General features: G+C 40.4%; 1 protein-coding gene across 1 annotated transcript in view; it reads left to right on the top strand.

Annotated features, from left to right (window-relative positions):
• Positions 1-7,300: 7,300 nt before the first annotated feature.
• Positions 7,301-17,021, top strand: part of stx6 (syntaxin 6) — a 48,117-nt gene continuing 38,396 nt past the window's right edge. The window contains 1 exon segment of the mRNA XM_051933052.1: positions 7,301-7,533. Coding sequence (XP_051789012.1) covers positions 7,499-7,533 — 35 coding nt within the window. The 5' untranslated portion in view covers positions 7,301-7,498.

Raw genomic sequence — 17,021 nt, forward strand, 5'->3', positions numbered from 1 at the left:
ATTTAGATTTCTCTTTTGTTCATTCAGTGCATTTTGCTGATTGATGAAAATAAATGATTAACACTTCCATTTTTGAAAGCATTCTTTGTTTACAGCATTTTTTCACACCTGCCTAAAACTTTTGCACAGTACTATATATATATATATATATATATATATATATATATATATATATATACTGTATATATATACATACCTATCTGTTAGTGTCATATCTATCTATCCATCAGTCTATATGTTTTATAGTGCCTTTCTATCTATCTATCTTTTATATAGTGTATTTCATATCTATTTGCCTAGTAGTAGTAATAGTACTGCCACGTATACAAAGTCCAAGTCTTACTTGGGTGTCAGACCAAAGTGCAACACATTGACACTCTCTGGCTCCATAATGTACAAGAATATATTAAAAATACAGAACTTTTTTTTTTAGTTAATATAAAACACAAATTAGCTTACCTGATTTTTCTTGTTTATATGGTGATCACATTTTTATTAACAAGGCAGGCTAACGCATTTTAGTGTGAATCAAACACCGAACCATAAAAAGACCACCACTAAGCAAAAACACCCACTACCCCCACAGCCCCAAGTAGTAGGAAATACACAGAGAGGATGGGATGTACAGCCGCACAGGAAAAAAAAATCTAGATGGACATTAAGTCATGGCACCCATCCATGCGACTTCAAACAACTCCCATACAGGACTACCAATTAGAGACCGTGAGACCAGCTGTACCTTTAATTCCTTCAGCAGACAGTTCAAGCGGCACAAGGCTGAAGAGCAAGGACCTCCAACAATTGAAAAATTGAGAGTAAGGAAACTCTGAGGCAAAAGAAGATTATCTGATGCAAAGAGAAAGAGCAGGAAGATTCAGGAGAAGGAAACCTTGAGGTGTAAAAAGAGACATCACAGCGGGAAGCTGAGTTTACCTGATGTGCACCTTAGGCACCCTTCTGTATCAGATCGGTCAGTGAGACACCAGGCTCCTAAAAACGTATCTGTCTCTACAGTACCTTTCACCTTTATCTATCTATCTACCAATATCTTAACATAGTACCCTTTACTTTTATCTATTACTATGGGGTTCGCCCCCTTCTTGCTTCACTCGCCAATCCCCCCCCCCCTCGGCCTGTGCTATGTACCAGCCACTTTGTGTCTCTGCCGCTCGCGTTGTGAAGAGGGGGGCTGAACGCACCCCAAGGAGATGCGGTCGCTCCTCCGGAACCCCCCCTTAAACAGTGATACAATGGGAAACCAATAGTTTTTTTTTTTTTTTAACCTCCTCTTTGCTCAATCAGCTGCAGGCTTGCTGCTTCTACTGCCGTGCCGTGTGATCTGCATCTCGCATGGCGTTTCCAACATTTAAAAGCCTCTACAGCAGCTGTCCTACTCCTTGTCTTTTATTTCCGGTCCTTGGCGTGGCTAAATCTCTTGACACAAAGTCTCATCTGGTGGGACGTGAATTCTTGATATTTTTTTTAGTTTATAATTTAAAAACGGAATAAGAATCTGAAAATCAAATACCTTCACATTAAAGTTTGATAAATCCTGAAAAGAATGATACCAAACATACACGTGTAGGTTTTAAAATAAGCCCGATTTAAAGCGTGACAAAAAAACATGACATAAAATTGTTGTACAAAATCGTTGCAGTTTTAGGCTTAGGATTTTATATATAGAGAGTAGATATAGTGCCATTCACACCTTTCTCTTTTATATATATATCTATTAATAGTACTAATACTGTCATGTGAACAGAGCATAGTGAAATTCAGCTTAGCCATCCTATATGCTACCTTAGCTCCCCAAGCAAACCTCTAGGGCTCCCAACCCGTGTCTTCTATTTGTTTCTATGTTGTCAACTCTCTCTCTTCAATTCTCTCCTGCCATATCCCTCTGCCTCCTCTAATGCTGCTACTACTGGATTTTTCCTTCATATCTCTTTCTTTTCTCCAGTGGAGCCTTATAATAACAAATTCATTGCTGTTTGCCTCGTGCTGGTAACATCCTGTATGGTGCTCTCCCCTCGCTAGGAAATCTTCTCTTGATAATCTCTTACATTTAGAACTTTCAGCCTCCTGGATCCTACCACTCTCCCAGCTCCGCTCTTCAGACATGGACTAACGCAGTCCAGTTAGTCTGAGAACTGGGCAGTAGTTGGGCCATGATTCAGGTTTCTTTCCTTTTCGTTTTCTTCCTCACTTCTTGTTTCTGTTTTTAATGGTAGAGGAATCTCTGGTGGTCTGTGCCTTCAGGTTCTTTTGTGACGACTGGCTTGAGGAACAAGCTCACTAATGGTCACATTTCAGGGCAGGTATGAAGTGGCTGATGGTGGTAGTGAGGGTTGGTGTTATTCCATTGTTTTCTTTCTTGGCCACATGGTTTATGTACATTTGAATGTGTATTACATTACCTTATCTTATTTTGACCAATACAAATTTGATAACAACAAAAAAAAAAAGTACAGTGAAATTTTAACTTGTATGTCCATCCAACGCACAATACGTCACTGCTCTCCAGCAACATGGTAAATAAGCATGTGTTAAAATACATAAAAACATTTTATTTAATAGAAGACAAAAATCAGCTTACCTGCCATACCCCTCGCTCCGGTGCCGTACCACATGTTCAGTGATGCTCTCAGTTCTTGAATCCTCGTAGAAAAAAAACCTGAGGAAAAGTCCAACATTCGTAAACAGCTTTAGATTTTTGTGATAAAAATGTGTGGGCTGTTTGTAAGCAAAAATGACATCATTTATACTAATAAGGACTGATGAAAGGACAGAGGGAACTAAAGAACCCTTTGCAAGACATTTGCGACTAGCAGAACAGAGGTAGGCCATTTGTATTATTAAAATAACTAATAAAATGGTACAAAATGATAGCAATATTAATAAGGCGTAGTAAGCTACAGTTGCATGGACTTATTTGTTCATTTCAATAACAGTTTAAATATATTTTTATTTAAAAACACCATTTTTTATGTTCATAAGAGTTACTTATGAAAATTTTGAAAATGCTTCATTTTTTCATTTGTTCAGCACCTAATGACTCACTGTTACGAGAAAACCCCCACATATGACATGCCATACGACTCGCCTTGAAAGATAGATATAATCTACAAATAGATGATAGGAGGGGATCTACATAGCAGATAGCAAGACAGATAGAAAAGGCACTATATAATAGAAAGAGACAAATGTAAAAGGCACTATATGATAAAGGGGTCAATAGGAAAGGCAGTATATGATAGATAGATAGATAGATAGATAGATAGATAGATAGATAGATAGATAGATAGATAGATAGATATGAGCAAAAAAGTATTCAGTCAGCCTTGTGCAAGTTCTCCCACTTAAAAAGATGAGAGAGGCCTGTAATTTTCATCATAGGTATACCTCAACTATGAGAGACAAAATGAGAAAAAAAAATCCAGAAAATTACATTGTCTGATTTTTAAAGAATTTATTTGCAAATTATGGTGGAAAATAAGTATTTGGTCACCTACAAATAAGCAAGATTTCTGGCTCTCACAGACCTGTAACTTCTTCTATAAGAGGCTCCTCTGTCCTCCACTCGTTACCTGTATTAATGGCACCTGTTTGAACTCATTATCAACATAAAAGACACCTGTCCACAACCTCAAACAGTCACACTCCAAACTCCACTATGGCCAAGACCAAAGAGCTGTCAAAGGACACCAGAAACAAAATTGTAGACCTGCACCAGGCTGGGAAGACTGAATCTGCAATAGGTAAGCAGCTTGGTGTGAAGAAATCAACTGTGGGAGCAATTATTAGAAAATGGAAGACATACAAGACCACTGATAATCTCCCTCGATCTGGGGCTCCATGCAAGATCTCACCCTGTGGGGTCAAAATGGTCACAAGAACGGTGAGCAAAAATCCCAGAACCACACAGGGGGACCTAGTGAATGATCTGCAGAGAGCTGGGACCAAAGCTACCATCAGTAACACACTACGCCGCCAGGGACTCAAATCCTGCAGTGCCAGACATGTCCCCCTGCTTAAGCCAGTACATGTGCAGGCCCGTCTGAAGTTTGCTAGAGAGCATTTGGATGATCCAGAAGAGGATTGGGAGAATGTCATATGGTCAGATGAAAAAAAACTCTACTCGTCGTGTTTGGAGGAGAAAGAATGCTGAGTTGCATCCAAAGAACACCATACCTACTGTAAAGCATGGGGGTGGAAACATCATGCTTTGGGGCTGTTTTTCTGCAAAGGGACCAGGACGACTGATCCGTGTAAAGGAAAGAATGAATGGGGCCATGTATCGTCAGATTTTGAGTGAAAACCTCCTTCCATCAGCAAGGGCATTGAAGATGAAACGTGGCTGGGTCTTTCAGCATGACAATGATCCCAAACACACCGCCCGGGTAACGAAGGAGTGGCTTCGTAAGAAGCATTTCAAGGTCCTGGAGTGGCCTAGCCAGTCTCCAGATCTCAACCCCATAGAAAATCTTTGGAGGGAGTTGAAAGTCCGTATTGCCCAGCGACAGCCCCAAAACATCACTGCTCTAGAGGAGATCTGCATGGAGGAATGGGCCAAAATCCCAGCAACAGTGTGTGAAAACCTTGTGAAGACTTACAGAAAACGTTTGACCTCTGTCAACAAAGGGTATATAACAAAGTATTGAGATGAACTTTTGTTATTGATCAAATACTTTTTTTCCACCATAATTTGCAAATAAATTCCTCAAAAATCAGACAATGTGATTTTCTGGATTTTTTTTTCTCATTTTGTCTCTCATAGTTGAGGTATACCTATGATGAAAATTACAGGCCTCTCTCATCTTTTTAAGTGGGAGAACTTGCACAATTGGTGGCTGACTAAATACTTTTTTGCCCCACTGTAGATAGATAGATACAAAAGGCACTACTCTATTTAATAGGATAGATAGACAGACAGAAAATGCACTATGCTGTATAATGGGAAAGAAAGAAAGAAAGAAAGAAAGAAAGAAAGAAAGAAAGAAAGAAAGAAAGAAAGAAAGAAAGAAAGAAATCATTTGTCCCGAAAGGTAACGTGATGTCTAGTTATGCAGGATGTCAGGTCTATTGGTGTTTCCCTCCTATTTTTGGTCCCTCTAGCCCCAACAACCCCACATTTTTCAGACATTTTAGACTGTATGTTGTGCAGAAAATTACACCCTTATGAAAGGCAGTATATGATAGATAGATAGATAGATAGATATGAAAGGAACTATTTAATAGGATAGATAGACAGACAGAAAATGCACATTACTGTATAATAAGAAAGAAAGAAAGAAAGAAAGAAAGACTTTATTTGTCCCGAAAGGTAACGTGATGTCAGGTTTATTGGTGTTTCCCTCCTATTTTTGGTCCCTCTAGTCCCAAAAACCCCACATTTTTCAGACATTTTGGATTGTATGTTGTGCAGGAAATTACACCCTTATGATGAAAGAATAAACCAATAGGTGTCTCCAGCAGAAATGATCAGAAGGACCCGAGGTTGTGCAGGCCACATCAACTTGACCCCAGAGGTTCACCCCCTAATGGGACACTAGGGGTTAAATTTACTCATTTTTCACAAATCTTTGAAAACACACAGATCTTTTATGCAGGAATATGGAGTGTCATTTTATGCCGTTTTGAGGTTTCTTATGATGAATATGATGGTATTTTTGACATTATATTCTTTACCGGTGGTCCTGGCCTTCCTACAAGGCTAGAAATTACTGATTTCAAACATAAGTATGTCTGGTATCATTTTAGGCTGTTTCAAGGTCAGTGATTCAGAATATAATGTTATTTTTGAGTTTTGATCCTTTCCTAGTACTCTAGTTCTCTATGGACCTCCATCAGAGGGTGTCAAATGACACATTTCTATTACAATCACGAATATTTAGACTCTAAGCATTTAAACTGAAGCACACATTTCAATATTTAAAAAAAAAACTTGGACACAACTATTCTAATTTATTATGTACTTCTACCTCATGAAGTAAATCATTGCATTTCTTATGAGCAGTGGAGTTGCTAACTTCAGCAGTTATTGAGGGTTTAGCCCTCGATGATCTGGTAAAGTAGATGGAAAAGTGCAGGGGTTTCCATGGGGTGGTTCCCACGTGGAGGTTTATTGCAGGGTTGATAAGCAGTTGGGACCCTTTTGGAGTTTTTCACAAGGTCAATGAGCTCCCACTTGGAGCTTTTACAGGGTCAGTTTGTCAAAATGCCAAAATGGGAGGAACAAGGACTGGGATTGACCTAGCAGTCTAAGTGGAGGAGTGGGCTATCACTGATCAAGGATCAAAGCCTGAGACTTTAGTTGTGGACCACCGTAACTCCACTCCATTGAGGAAGTTGTCGCTTTATATTATAATGTCAGTGATAACGCATGGCTACACTATGGTTAAAATTAGAGTTGGGGGAGGGTTAGATGACTCAGGTCAACTGACAAAAACCTGCAGTCCAATTGGCTGGTCCAGCAGAGCTGTGGAGGTCTGCAGCTTGACTCATCTCAGATCAGGGGCAAAAGGCCCAGAAGATCCTCCCCATTTAAGAGGCCACTGGTTTAGATGGTTAAAAAATTGGGGGGGAGGGGGTTAAGGGTGGTGGTGTTGCAAAAAGCTTGACATCTTACATAACTAGACATCAAGACGAGTCAAGCAGTGCATACAAGATGACAATGTGGCATAGTGGTTAAGGCTTTGGACTTCAAACTTTGCAGTTGTGGGTTCAAATCTCACTACTAACACCAAGGGACCCTGAGCAAGTCCCTTCACCTGCCTGTGCTCCAATCTGAAAAACAAAAGAAATGGAAACATCTGTCCCTCAAATGTTAAAAGTCGACAAGGACTAAGGCATCAGTTGAATAATTAGTGGTAAAATAAAAATGAAGTGATTTCAAAGCATTTGTATGTATTTTTATAAACACGCCACAACAGCCTCTTTAGATGTACAAACTGATAAATCATTAATAACTATTTTTCTTAATATATCCCAGAACACGAGCATATATTCAACAGCTCCACTCTGTTCCTCCATATACAAAGCTGGCCAGTTATCAGGCCCATGGTATTGTAGCTTGGAGTGACCTACCAGTGTGTAACTAAATTTGCAGGTATGGACGAATCCTTGGATTTAACGATATATTGTAATCCCAAATCAAAAGAAAGCAACTGAAAAGCCAACAGAATTCTTAATTTCCTTCTTCCCACACCTAAATACTTACAACTTCGCCGTAGACCGCAGTGCACTTGACACACATCAACGCGCGGTGTGCGAGCGAGCGCGCGCGCGCACGTATGACGAAACCTGTAGCACTGGCTGACCCTTGACCCGGAAGTGAAGTTCGCCGTGGGACTCGAAGCTCTGGAGGCTGCTAGTGTTGTGTGGTAATCCGGGCAGGAAGCGCTCGTCCTCGGATTAAGAGCATCAGTGAAGCGGGACTAGCGGACTGCGCTGGAGTATGAGGGAGCCGCGGCTGTGAGCAGGGCACCGGACTCGCAGCATGTCAATGGAGGACCCGTTCTTTGTGGTGAAAGGGTGAGTTGTGGATGAGATGGCGAATCTGGATACTTAAAAAAAAAAACAAATGTAAACAAACAATGCGCGCTGCACCGAGTGGGCCAGCGTGCCTCTGCTGTTTGTTGTGGTATCCGTAAGTAGAGCTCGAAAGGGGTTCGGTCGACCCTGACTGGCATGTATCTGGACGGCGGGGCTTGTCGTTTTCTTCTCCGTTTTCTGACCCTTCTTCTTGGTTTGCTTGCTGCTGTTAAAGCAGACGTAGCAATTAGAGCTCAGGCTTAGGCAGACGTCTAAACTGGTAGTTAAAGCGAAGCTGGCAGCGGAGACTGCTGTTTGATGCGATGTTTTGATTTTGTTGTGGTGTTTGGCATTGGAACAAAGCACCGCATTTTGTGATTCCGAGGATCCTTTGCTTCTTCACACAGGGATTTAGCAGCCCTGGTGGGCCTGCCCAGTCCTCGTTTGTTAGCGTTGTAGTCAGGTGACTAAGGAGATGGCACTGAAGTCCATCCAGGCACATGGGTAAATTTGTTGGCATCCCTCCACGAACATAAGAAGAACCCACAATTATCTCTGAAATAACTTGAAACTGACACAAGTAATTGGCGCCCATCATTGTTTTTTTTTTTGGTATTTAACAAAAATCTGACTTTTCTTTTAGAGCTTTGATTCAGCAGAATATTTCAAATAGATAGATACTTTATTAATCCCAAGGGGAAATTCACATACTCCAGCAGCAGCATACTGATAAAGAAAATATTAAATTAAAGAGTGATAACAATGCAGGTATACAGACAGACAATATCTTTGTATAATGTTAATGTAATATTAAAACGTAAAATAATAACACAATTGAAAATGGCATGGAGAAAAATGATGGAACCCTTGACCTAATATTTTGTTACATGACTTTTAGAAGCAAGCAATACCTGGATCACTCCATGAGACTTCTGCACCTGTCCACAGGTCATTTGGCCCACTCGTCCTGAGCAATCTGCTCCAGCTGGGTCAGGTTTGCAGCCTTGTCCATAGGATTCAAATTGGGGCTTGTAGAAGGCTACTTCAAAATAGTCCAAATGTTTTGTTCACAGCCATTCTTGGCTGTTTTGTAGGCTTGTGTTTTGGGAGGATCCATGACCTGGGACTGAGACAGAGCTTTCTGACACCGGGCAGTATGTTTTGCTCCAGAAGGTCATGATAGTCTTGAGATTTCATTTTTCCCTGTACAGACTCAAGGCACGCCATGCTAGATACAGCAAAGCAGCTCCAAAACTTAACTGAGCCTCCTCCATGTTTCACAGTATCTATGGTGTTCTTTTCTTTGAAAGGTTCATATTTTTTTTGTCTGAAGACATAGTGCTGATCTGACTTGGCAATTAGAGTATTGATAACAGAGTGAATCACTTCTGCTGCCATGTTTTAAATAAACATCAACAGCATGATGCAGGCAGCAATGCGGATGAATTCAGTCTATGTTTCAAAGTCTGGATCACACATTTCAGCTTTAATTGTAATGTTCTTGCTTTTTTTTTAATTATTATTATTTTCTCATTCACATGAATCACCAGACATGCCTCCTGCTTTTTCCACTCCATCTGATCATATCAGATTTAGCCCGTCCAGCATTAAACAGCATATGAGATAAGAGCTTTAAGCCAGTTCTCTGCCAAACCCAAAAGGCAACATTACCTGAATTCGCTCTGAGATGGGACAGTTCTTCCAAATAAAAAGTGATAAAACATTCCTTGTTATGTGGAGGCTGTCCAGTTTTGAATCCGTTTGGAGCAAAGGAGTCAAGCCGTCTTCACTTCAGTGACTTATCAGTGCCAGCCTGCCTAATGGGGCTGTTGTGATGCTTTTCATGTTTGACTTTGCAGATTTATGACATTGTTCATATAGAAGTAAAATTCTGGACAGTAAGTTTCTGGAGAAACATTGCAAGATCAAGTGCTTTGGGATACTTGATGCCAGGTTTTGTTCATGGATACTCTCAACTTGGCAACCTGGATAACCTACATGTGTGAAGTGAGGCCGTCTATTATGTGGAAAAATTCCATATTTTGTTAGCAGTGAAACACTAAATATTCTCTGGAACTCTACAGGTTGAAACCCGTCATTAACAATGCCAACATGGCTCTGTTGGAGGCATTTAGAGATATGGTGGTATTTAGCAAGGGTGTTTTTTTTCCAGCATGTGCCCAATAGAAGGAGAAGAAAACGATGCGGGAACTAAAAGAAGTAGGCAGTATACCCGCTGATCCAGTATGAAATTCTTTATCTGGTGTGGATTTTATTAAAACTGTTTTACTTGTTTGCTAAAAATTAGTGGAAAACCTAAAAGCACAATTAGCATGCATGTTTTGTGTTTTATGTTTAAAGAAAAATGTGAAATGTGCTGTTGTGTCAATGTGTTAGAGTTTTAAAGCAAGTATATTTGTGTATGGACTTGTATGTGAACTCTATGTAATAAGCGGACTGTTCAAGGATATTACCCAGCGTGCCGAGTGCTTCAACCTGATTGGGTAGTCGATTCAAACAGGAAGCTGAGACAGGAAGAAGCCGCCTCTTGTACTGTTGTTTGTTAGGCATCAATAGAGGCGGTGGGGGCAAACCAGTAAATGAGTGAGAAAAACCTGTGCTCTGATTGGTTCATGAAACTTGAATACCTCCAATCAAATGTGTTTGAGTAGCAAAGCGTTAACAAGCATTTAGAAGGATTAGAGGTGCGTCTTTGTGCACAGTTAATCAAAAGCACTCTTGTTATTTGTTAATTACATTTTATTATTGGTGTGGATATTGGTTTTTGGCCATACCACCCAATTTTATGAGCTAGTTAGCCTTAAAAGATAAGTTTGGTATTTTTCAAGTTGAAAACTTATTTCTTCACAAACATGGTATATAAAGGGGTGGGCAAAGGTAGGTTTACAGTTGTTCAAACGGAAAAAGAACATGCAGGTTATGATTATTAAAATAGATTTATTAACTCAAAAAGAGTGTCACAGTGGCACAATGCACCCTGTACAAGAATAAACTCTGTGTTTCATGTACTCACAACTGTAAACCTACTTTTGCCCACCCTGTATGCATTTACCACTGAAAAATGTGTTCTCCATTTTCTGTTGTGACAATGCCAAAAGACATAATAAAGGTTTGGGGCAGCCACCCGTAGATTGTATCCTGGCTACTAAAATTTCAATAACAGAACAGAGATGTTCACACCACTGACTCCAAAACAGAACTGATCACAGACAGTCAAGATGGCAGCTTTAAAGGCCCTTCAGGAATCTCTGGGGCTGGAACCAGAAGTGATGTTGCCAGGGACCGGAAGTGGCCTCATCTCTGTGGGGGGGCCGGAAGTGATGTTGTCGGGACTAGAAGTGACGTCATCTCTGTGTCCGGACCCAGAAGTGATGTCATCGAGGGTGCCAGAACCTGGTGGGATTTCCCAAGATTGGTCTGTAAGTAACTGAGAAAGGCAGTTAGCACACCCCGCCACCTCCTGGTCGGTGGTGGAATTACCATTACTCAGGCCCTTTAGTTGCCTCCTACTCGCACGTGTGTGACACTGTGTATTTTAAATAATCATCTTGCACACACTGGTGTTTTACATTGGAATTGACGGGGCGCAGGTACAGCCAGAAAACAAAAACCTTGAAACTTACTAAACCTGTCCATTTTTTTAAGTCAACGGCTGTCAAGTATTAATCTTCGTCATGTGACTACACACACATTGTAAAACCTAGCTTGTGCATGTCATTTTTGAACAAAAAAAACACACACGCCAATATTATAAGATTCAACCAATTTAAAGAAAAAACAGCTGTGCGCACTACCTCAGCACTTGTAGTCTTCCTCAGTTACCTTTCACCCACATGGGGGGGTGTGGTGTCCTCTCAAGAGACCAAATCATAGTGAACTATTTGTGCCGTGTGGTTGGTTTTGTTTTGATTTACCTCCATTTGTTTGTGGGGACTCGCACAAGTGAATAGACAACATATCGTTAACACGAGAACAATACAGTAATCCCTCCTCCATCGCGGGGGTTGCGTTCCAGAGCCACCTGCGAAATAAGAAAATCCGCGAAGTAGAAACCATATGTTTATATGGTTATTTTTATATTGTCATGCTTGGGTCACAGATTTGCGCAGAAACACAGGAGGTTGTAGAGAGACAGGAACGTTATTCAAACACTGCAAACAAACATTTGTCTCTTTTTCAAAAGTTTAAACTGTGCTCCATGACAAGACAGAGATGACATTTCCGTCTCACAATTAAAAGAATGCAAACATATCTTCCTCTTCAAAGGAGTGCGCGTCAGGAGCACAGAATGTCACATAGATAGAGAAAACAATCTCTAGCAAACAAATCAATAGGGCTGTTTGGCTTAAGTATGCGAAGCACCGCCGGTACAAAGCTGTTGAAGGCGGCAGCTCACACCCCCTCCGTCAGGAGCAGGGAGAGAGAGAGAGACAGAGGAAAATCAATACGTGCCCTTTGAGCTTTTAAGTATGCGAAGCACCGTGCAGCATGTCGCTTCAGGAAGCAGCTGCACACAGAAGGTAGCAACGTGAAGATAATCTTTCAGCATTTTTAGACGAGCGTCCGTAGCGTCTAGATGTGCGAACAGCCCCCCTGCTCACACCCCCTACGTCAGGATCAGAGAAAGCGCAAGAGAGAGAGAGAGAAACAAAAGTAAGTTGGGTAGCTTCTCAGCCATCTGCCAATAGCGTCCCTTGTATGAAATCAACTGGGCAAACCAACTGAGGAAGCATGTACCAGAAATTAAAAGACCCATTGTCCTCAGAAATCCGCGAACCAGCAAAAAATCCGCGATATATATTTAAATATGCTTACATATAAAATTTGCGATAGAGTGAAGCCGCGAAAGGCGAAGCGCGATATAGCGAGGGATCACTGTAGTACCAGGAATATGCGCTAAAATTGTTATATTCTAATCTCTCTTGTTGTCTCAGATATGTGTAGGAAACAAGCAAGGCAGGTTTTCTTTTATCAAAGCTCAAAGAGGACATATTCGTTAGGTTTTTATGCTTTTGTTTTTCATTGGTGGTGTTTCATGCCCCATCACCTCCATTTTAAAGCATGTGGGCCAGATATTTTTAAAAATGTAATTTAAAAAAAGCTAGACTTTTGAACACAGTTTCACGTGTCAAATGCATTTAAACCATGTTTGTGAAGAAGTAATTTTGACTTTAAAAATGCCAAACGTATCCAATAACACTGTTTAAACTATGTCTGGGTAAATGTGTAAAAGTGGCAGCTTTGTGTTTTTTGTCATGGTGAGTTATGTGTTTAGGACCATATCGTAGTTTATCTTTGTCAGATTTGCCCGATAATGTCCATGTTTGGTCTTTTTTATTTTTTAACCATCCCGATTATTGTGGTGCCATTATCAAATTTTTATCTCTCTTTTGTAATAAAACATCTTTTGACACGATAAGACTTTTTAGGAGACAAGACTTTTTGCAGAAGATTTTTTCAAGTCCCGCCCTCCTCTCAAACCACGCCCATGGCCCTCTCACATCATTAATGTGAATGCTTTTTTCAGACACACTTCCTGCTCTCTCAGCTCTTATACATTTTAACATTTTCCTCACTTTAAGTTCCCAATTAAAGAAGACGTACTATGTCCAAATCTTATTGAAGAATTTCATCCCGATTGGTTATCAACAGAAGAAATGAGTACAGGGGCAATCCTAGCACCGAGAAATGAGGAAGTCAAACAAATTAATGAGAAAATTGTCAATCGGTTACACAGCAGATTAGTTAAACGCGTGTCAATAGGCTCTGCTGAAACAGTTGGTGGTGATGGTGTGGAAGATGAAAACAACAACTTACAATATCCCATAGAATATATACAAGCGTTAACACGGTCCGGTCTTCCACTGCACGAATTACTGTAAAAAGAAGGATGTATCCAAGAAAGGTAATGTAGTACATCTTCAGGGGATACATTAGACACCTGAGGAGATCTTGATATGCCATTCGTATTAAAACGTTAACAGTTTCCCTTAAGAATAGCTTTTGCAAAGACAATTAACAAATCTTAGAGCCAAACATTCGAAAAAGTCGTTTTATTTAATAGAGAGAAAGAAACAAAATTCAATCACTGGCAGTTATACGTCACGTTGATGCATATGTAACAATTCCCATAAAAATTAAAATCTCTTTAAATTGTACATCCTCATCCCCATGCACGAGCGGCAGAACCGCAAAGAGGCTAGCGTGTAGTGCAGGCCCGGGTGTTGACGAGCGAAGCAAGCAGGGGGCAATGCCCCCTAATATTAAAAAAAGAAAAAGAAATAAAGTCATGAAATTCATGCTACAGTTGTGTGGGGTTGCAGCATTCATTTGTAATAGGTGGTGTTATGTGCCTTTCCCACTTGTGTGCTTTTAAGAACTCTGCAATATAGGCCAAAGCTTCTAAATTATATCAGCCAGCTTTGGTGCTGGCTCAGGTTTTAACTGTTTCATATAAAGCTTAGATAGATACTTTATTAATCCCAAGGGGAAATTCACATACTCCAGCCGCAGCATACTAATAAAGAAAATATTAAATTAAAGAGTGATAACAATGCAGGTATACAGACAGTAACTTTGTATAATGTTAACGTTTGCCCCCCCCCCCGGGTGGAATTAAAGAGTCGCATAGTGTGGGGGAGGAACAATCTCCTCAGTCTGTCAGTGGAGCAGTATGGTGACAGCAGTCTGTCGCTGAAGCTGCTCCTCTGTCTGGAGATGATCCTATTTAGTGGATGCCGTGGATTCTCCATGATTGACAGGAGCCTGCTCAGCGCCTGTCGCTCTGCCACAGATGTCAAACTGTCCGGCTCCATGCCTACAATAGAGCCTGCCTTCCTCACTAGTTTGTCCAGGCGTGAGGCGTCTCTCTTCTTTATGCTGCCTCCCCGGCACACCACCGCGTAGAAGAGGGCGCTCACCACAATCGTCTTACCTGAGCTGAAAGAGGCTCAATGCAAGGTTGATATCCTCAAGAGCAGGGGTGTTGAACTCCAGGCCTAGAGGACCACCGTGCCTGCAGGTTTTCATTCTAACCCTTTTTTGAATGAGTGCCCTGTGTGTCTTGCTAATTAACTTCTTGTGAATTAATTTTAATTGAATTGCTTTTTTAAGGTTTGTTCCCCTGACTTGCTTCATCACTCCTCTGAACTGCTTCATTTCTTTCGTTAAATGGCACCCAAACAGAAATGAAATGTGAAATGAGTAAGCCAACAGAAGACCAACAAAGTCAGGGCCTGTAATTCACACTAATTTCACTCCAACCAGCTGCTTAATGAGATGACGATTCTTGTTGTTAATTAAACCCGTTCTTTAATTCCATGGATTGTTGCTGCTCTCTTTGTGCATTAGCAGACATTTCTGAAATTGTTGATTTTTCTCTTTTCTGAGAGCTCAGTTAAAATGTTTTGGAGACCTGAGCAGATCAATATTCCCGATACCTTCATCTTTCTTTATTTTCAGATATTGTACTTTGGACACCAGTTGTTTTGGTTCATTTTATATCTCATTATAGTTTGGCTGCTAATTAAGGAAAAAGAAACAATTAAGGGGTCTGAGTCTTCAAGAGCAAGTCAATTAAAATTAGTTAAAAAGAAGATAATTAGCAGCTAAAACAGGTCACTCATAAAGAAAAGGGTTAGAATGAAAACCTGCAGTCACTGTGGTCCTCCAGGCCTGGAGGGCCGCAGTGATGGAGGGCCGCAGTGACTGCAGGTTTTCTTTCTAACCCTTTTCGTAATAAGTGACCAGTTTTCACTGCTAATTAACTCCTTTTCTTTAGCCCTGTTTTTAAGGATTCAGTCCCCTGAATTGATTCTTTTCTTCATTAAATGACAGCCAAACAGAAATGAGATGTGAAATGAGCCAACAGATGACCAAATTAAACTGGGGATTCAAACTCCACCCAATTTCACTCCAACCATTTTCTTAATTATATGCTGATTCCAACTGTTATTAAACCCGTCATTTAATTCCATGGCTTGTTGCTGCTTTCATTCTGCCACAGCAGACATTTCCAAAACTGTTGATTTTCTGTTTTACTGAGACCTTCACCATTCTTTATTTTCAGCTGTTGTGTGATGGGCACAGGTCAGCTGTTCGTGTGGCGGCTTGTTTTGTGTCTCGTTATTGTTTGGCTACTAATTAAGGAAAAAGAAACGACTAAAGGGTCTGAGTCACATCAAATTAAAACTAAGGCAAAAGAAGTTAATTAGCAGCAAAAACTGATCACTAATTAAGGAGATGGTTAGAATGAAAACCTGCACCCACTGTGGCCCTCCAGGACTGGAAGTTCAGCACCCCTGCTCTAGAGACATAAAAATCAGTGTACTGGGGGATTACAATATTTTTCATCACACTACCAGGATTTTTTTTTTCTTCTCTTTTTTTGCACCACATGTCGGAGTCTATACAGTTGTGTTTCAACATTTGTAGTACACCATCTGTTGGAATGAAAAAAAAAGATGTGTTTTATATATCCAAATATATCAAAATGCATTCTAACAGTTTGTTTACCACAAATGTTAACAAATGCATTTATATTTACCAAATATTCATTATAGCTTCAGTGTGGATTTGGGTTCATTTTGCTTTTAGAATATTAGAGCACAGACAGAACTTTATATAAAACATACTCTGCAAGCATTGCCAAGATAAAAATCAAGTACTCTGGCAACAGACAGGCTAGTACTGTCGCTTCAACTTTAGCCGACAGAAGCTGTTCAAGGCTGATGCGTACTAAATTTAGAATTTGCAAATTGAAATAATCATAGTGATACTAAAGAAAGAAACCTCAGCTGAAATTTGTGGCCATATGCAGTCTTCCGTGGGTGATTTGATTGCTGCTGTACTAATAGCTAAAGTTAAAGAGAGCTGCATCGAAAGAGGACCATGTCCTTAGAGCAAAAAAAAAATTAATAAAATAAGTGGATACAAAGAATTACTATGTGCTGCTTGAAAGTATGTGAACCTCTTAGTTTTACCATCCATCCATCCATTTTCCAACCCGCTGAATCCGAACACAGGGTCATGGGGGTCTGCTGGAGCCAATCCCAGCCAACACAGGGCACAAGGCAGGAACCAATCCCGGGCAGGGTGCCAGCCCACCGCAGTTAGTTTTACCATGAAATCATTATTTCATCAGACATAATAGGTCTTTCTCATCTGACATAATAGGTGTGTAATTGCTAATTCCTTCTGCTGATTTAGAGTAACTCGTGCATGTAGTTGGGTGGGGAAAAAAAACAAAATTAAAAAAGGAATTGGTGCAGGTGCAAAAATAAGTGAAGTGGGACAACCAAGCGGGTACATGGAATCAGGTGGGTAAATCATTGGGAACCAAATCAGCCAATCAAAGGAGACACCTGTAGGAAACAGTTTGGGTAGGGCAACCTATAAATGTTGTCACAAGAACGACAAACAGTCATTGAAAAGGTTTGGGGGCAGCCACCCATATAATGTTTCCTGGC

The sequence above is a fragment of the Erpetoichthys calabaricus genome, chromosome 10, assembly GCF_900747795.2.
Source record: "Erpetoichthys calabaricus chromosome 10, fErpCal1.3, whole genome shotgun sequence".
NCBI lineage: Eukaryota > Metazoa > Chordata > Cladistia > Polypteriformes > Polypteridae > Erpetoichthys > Erpetoichthys calabaricus.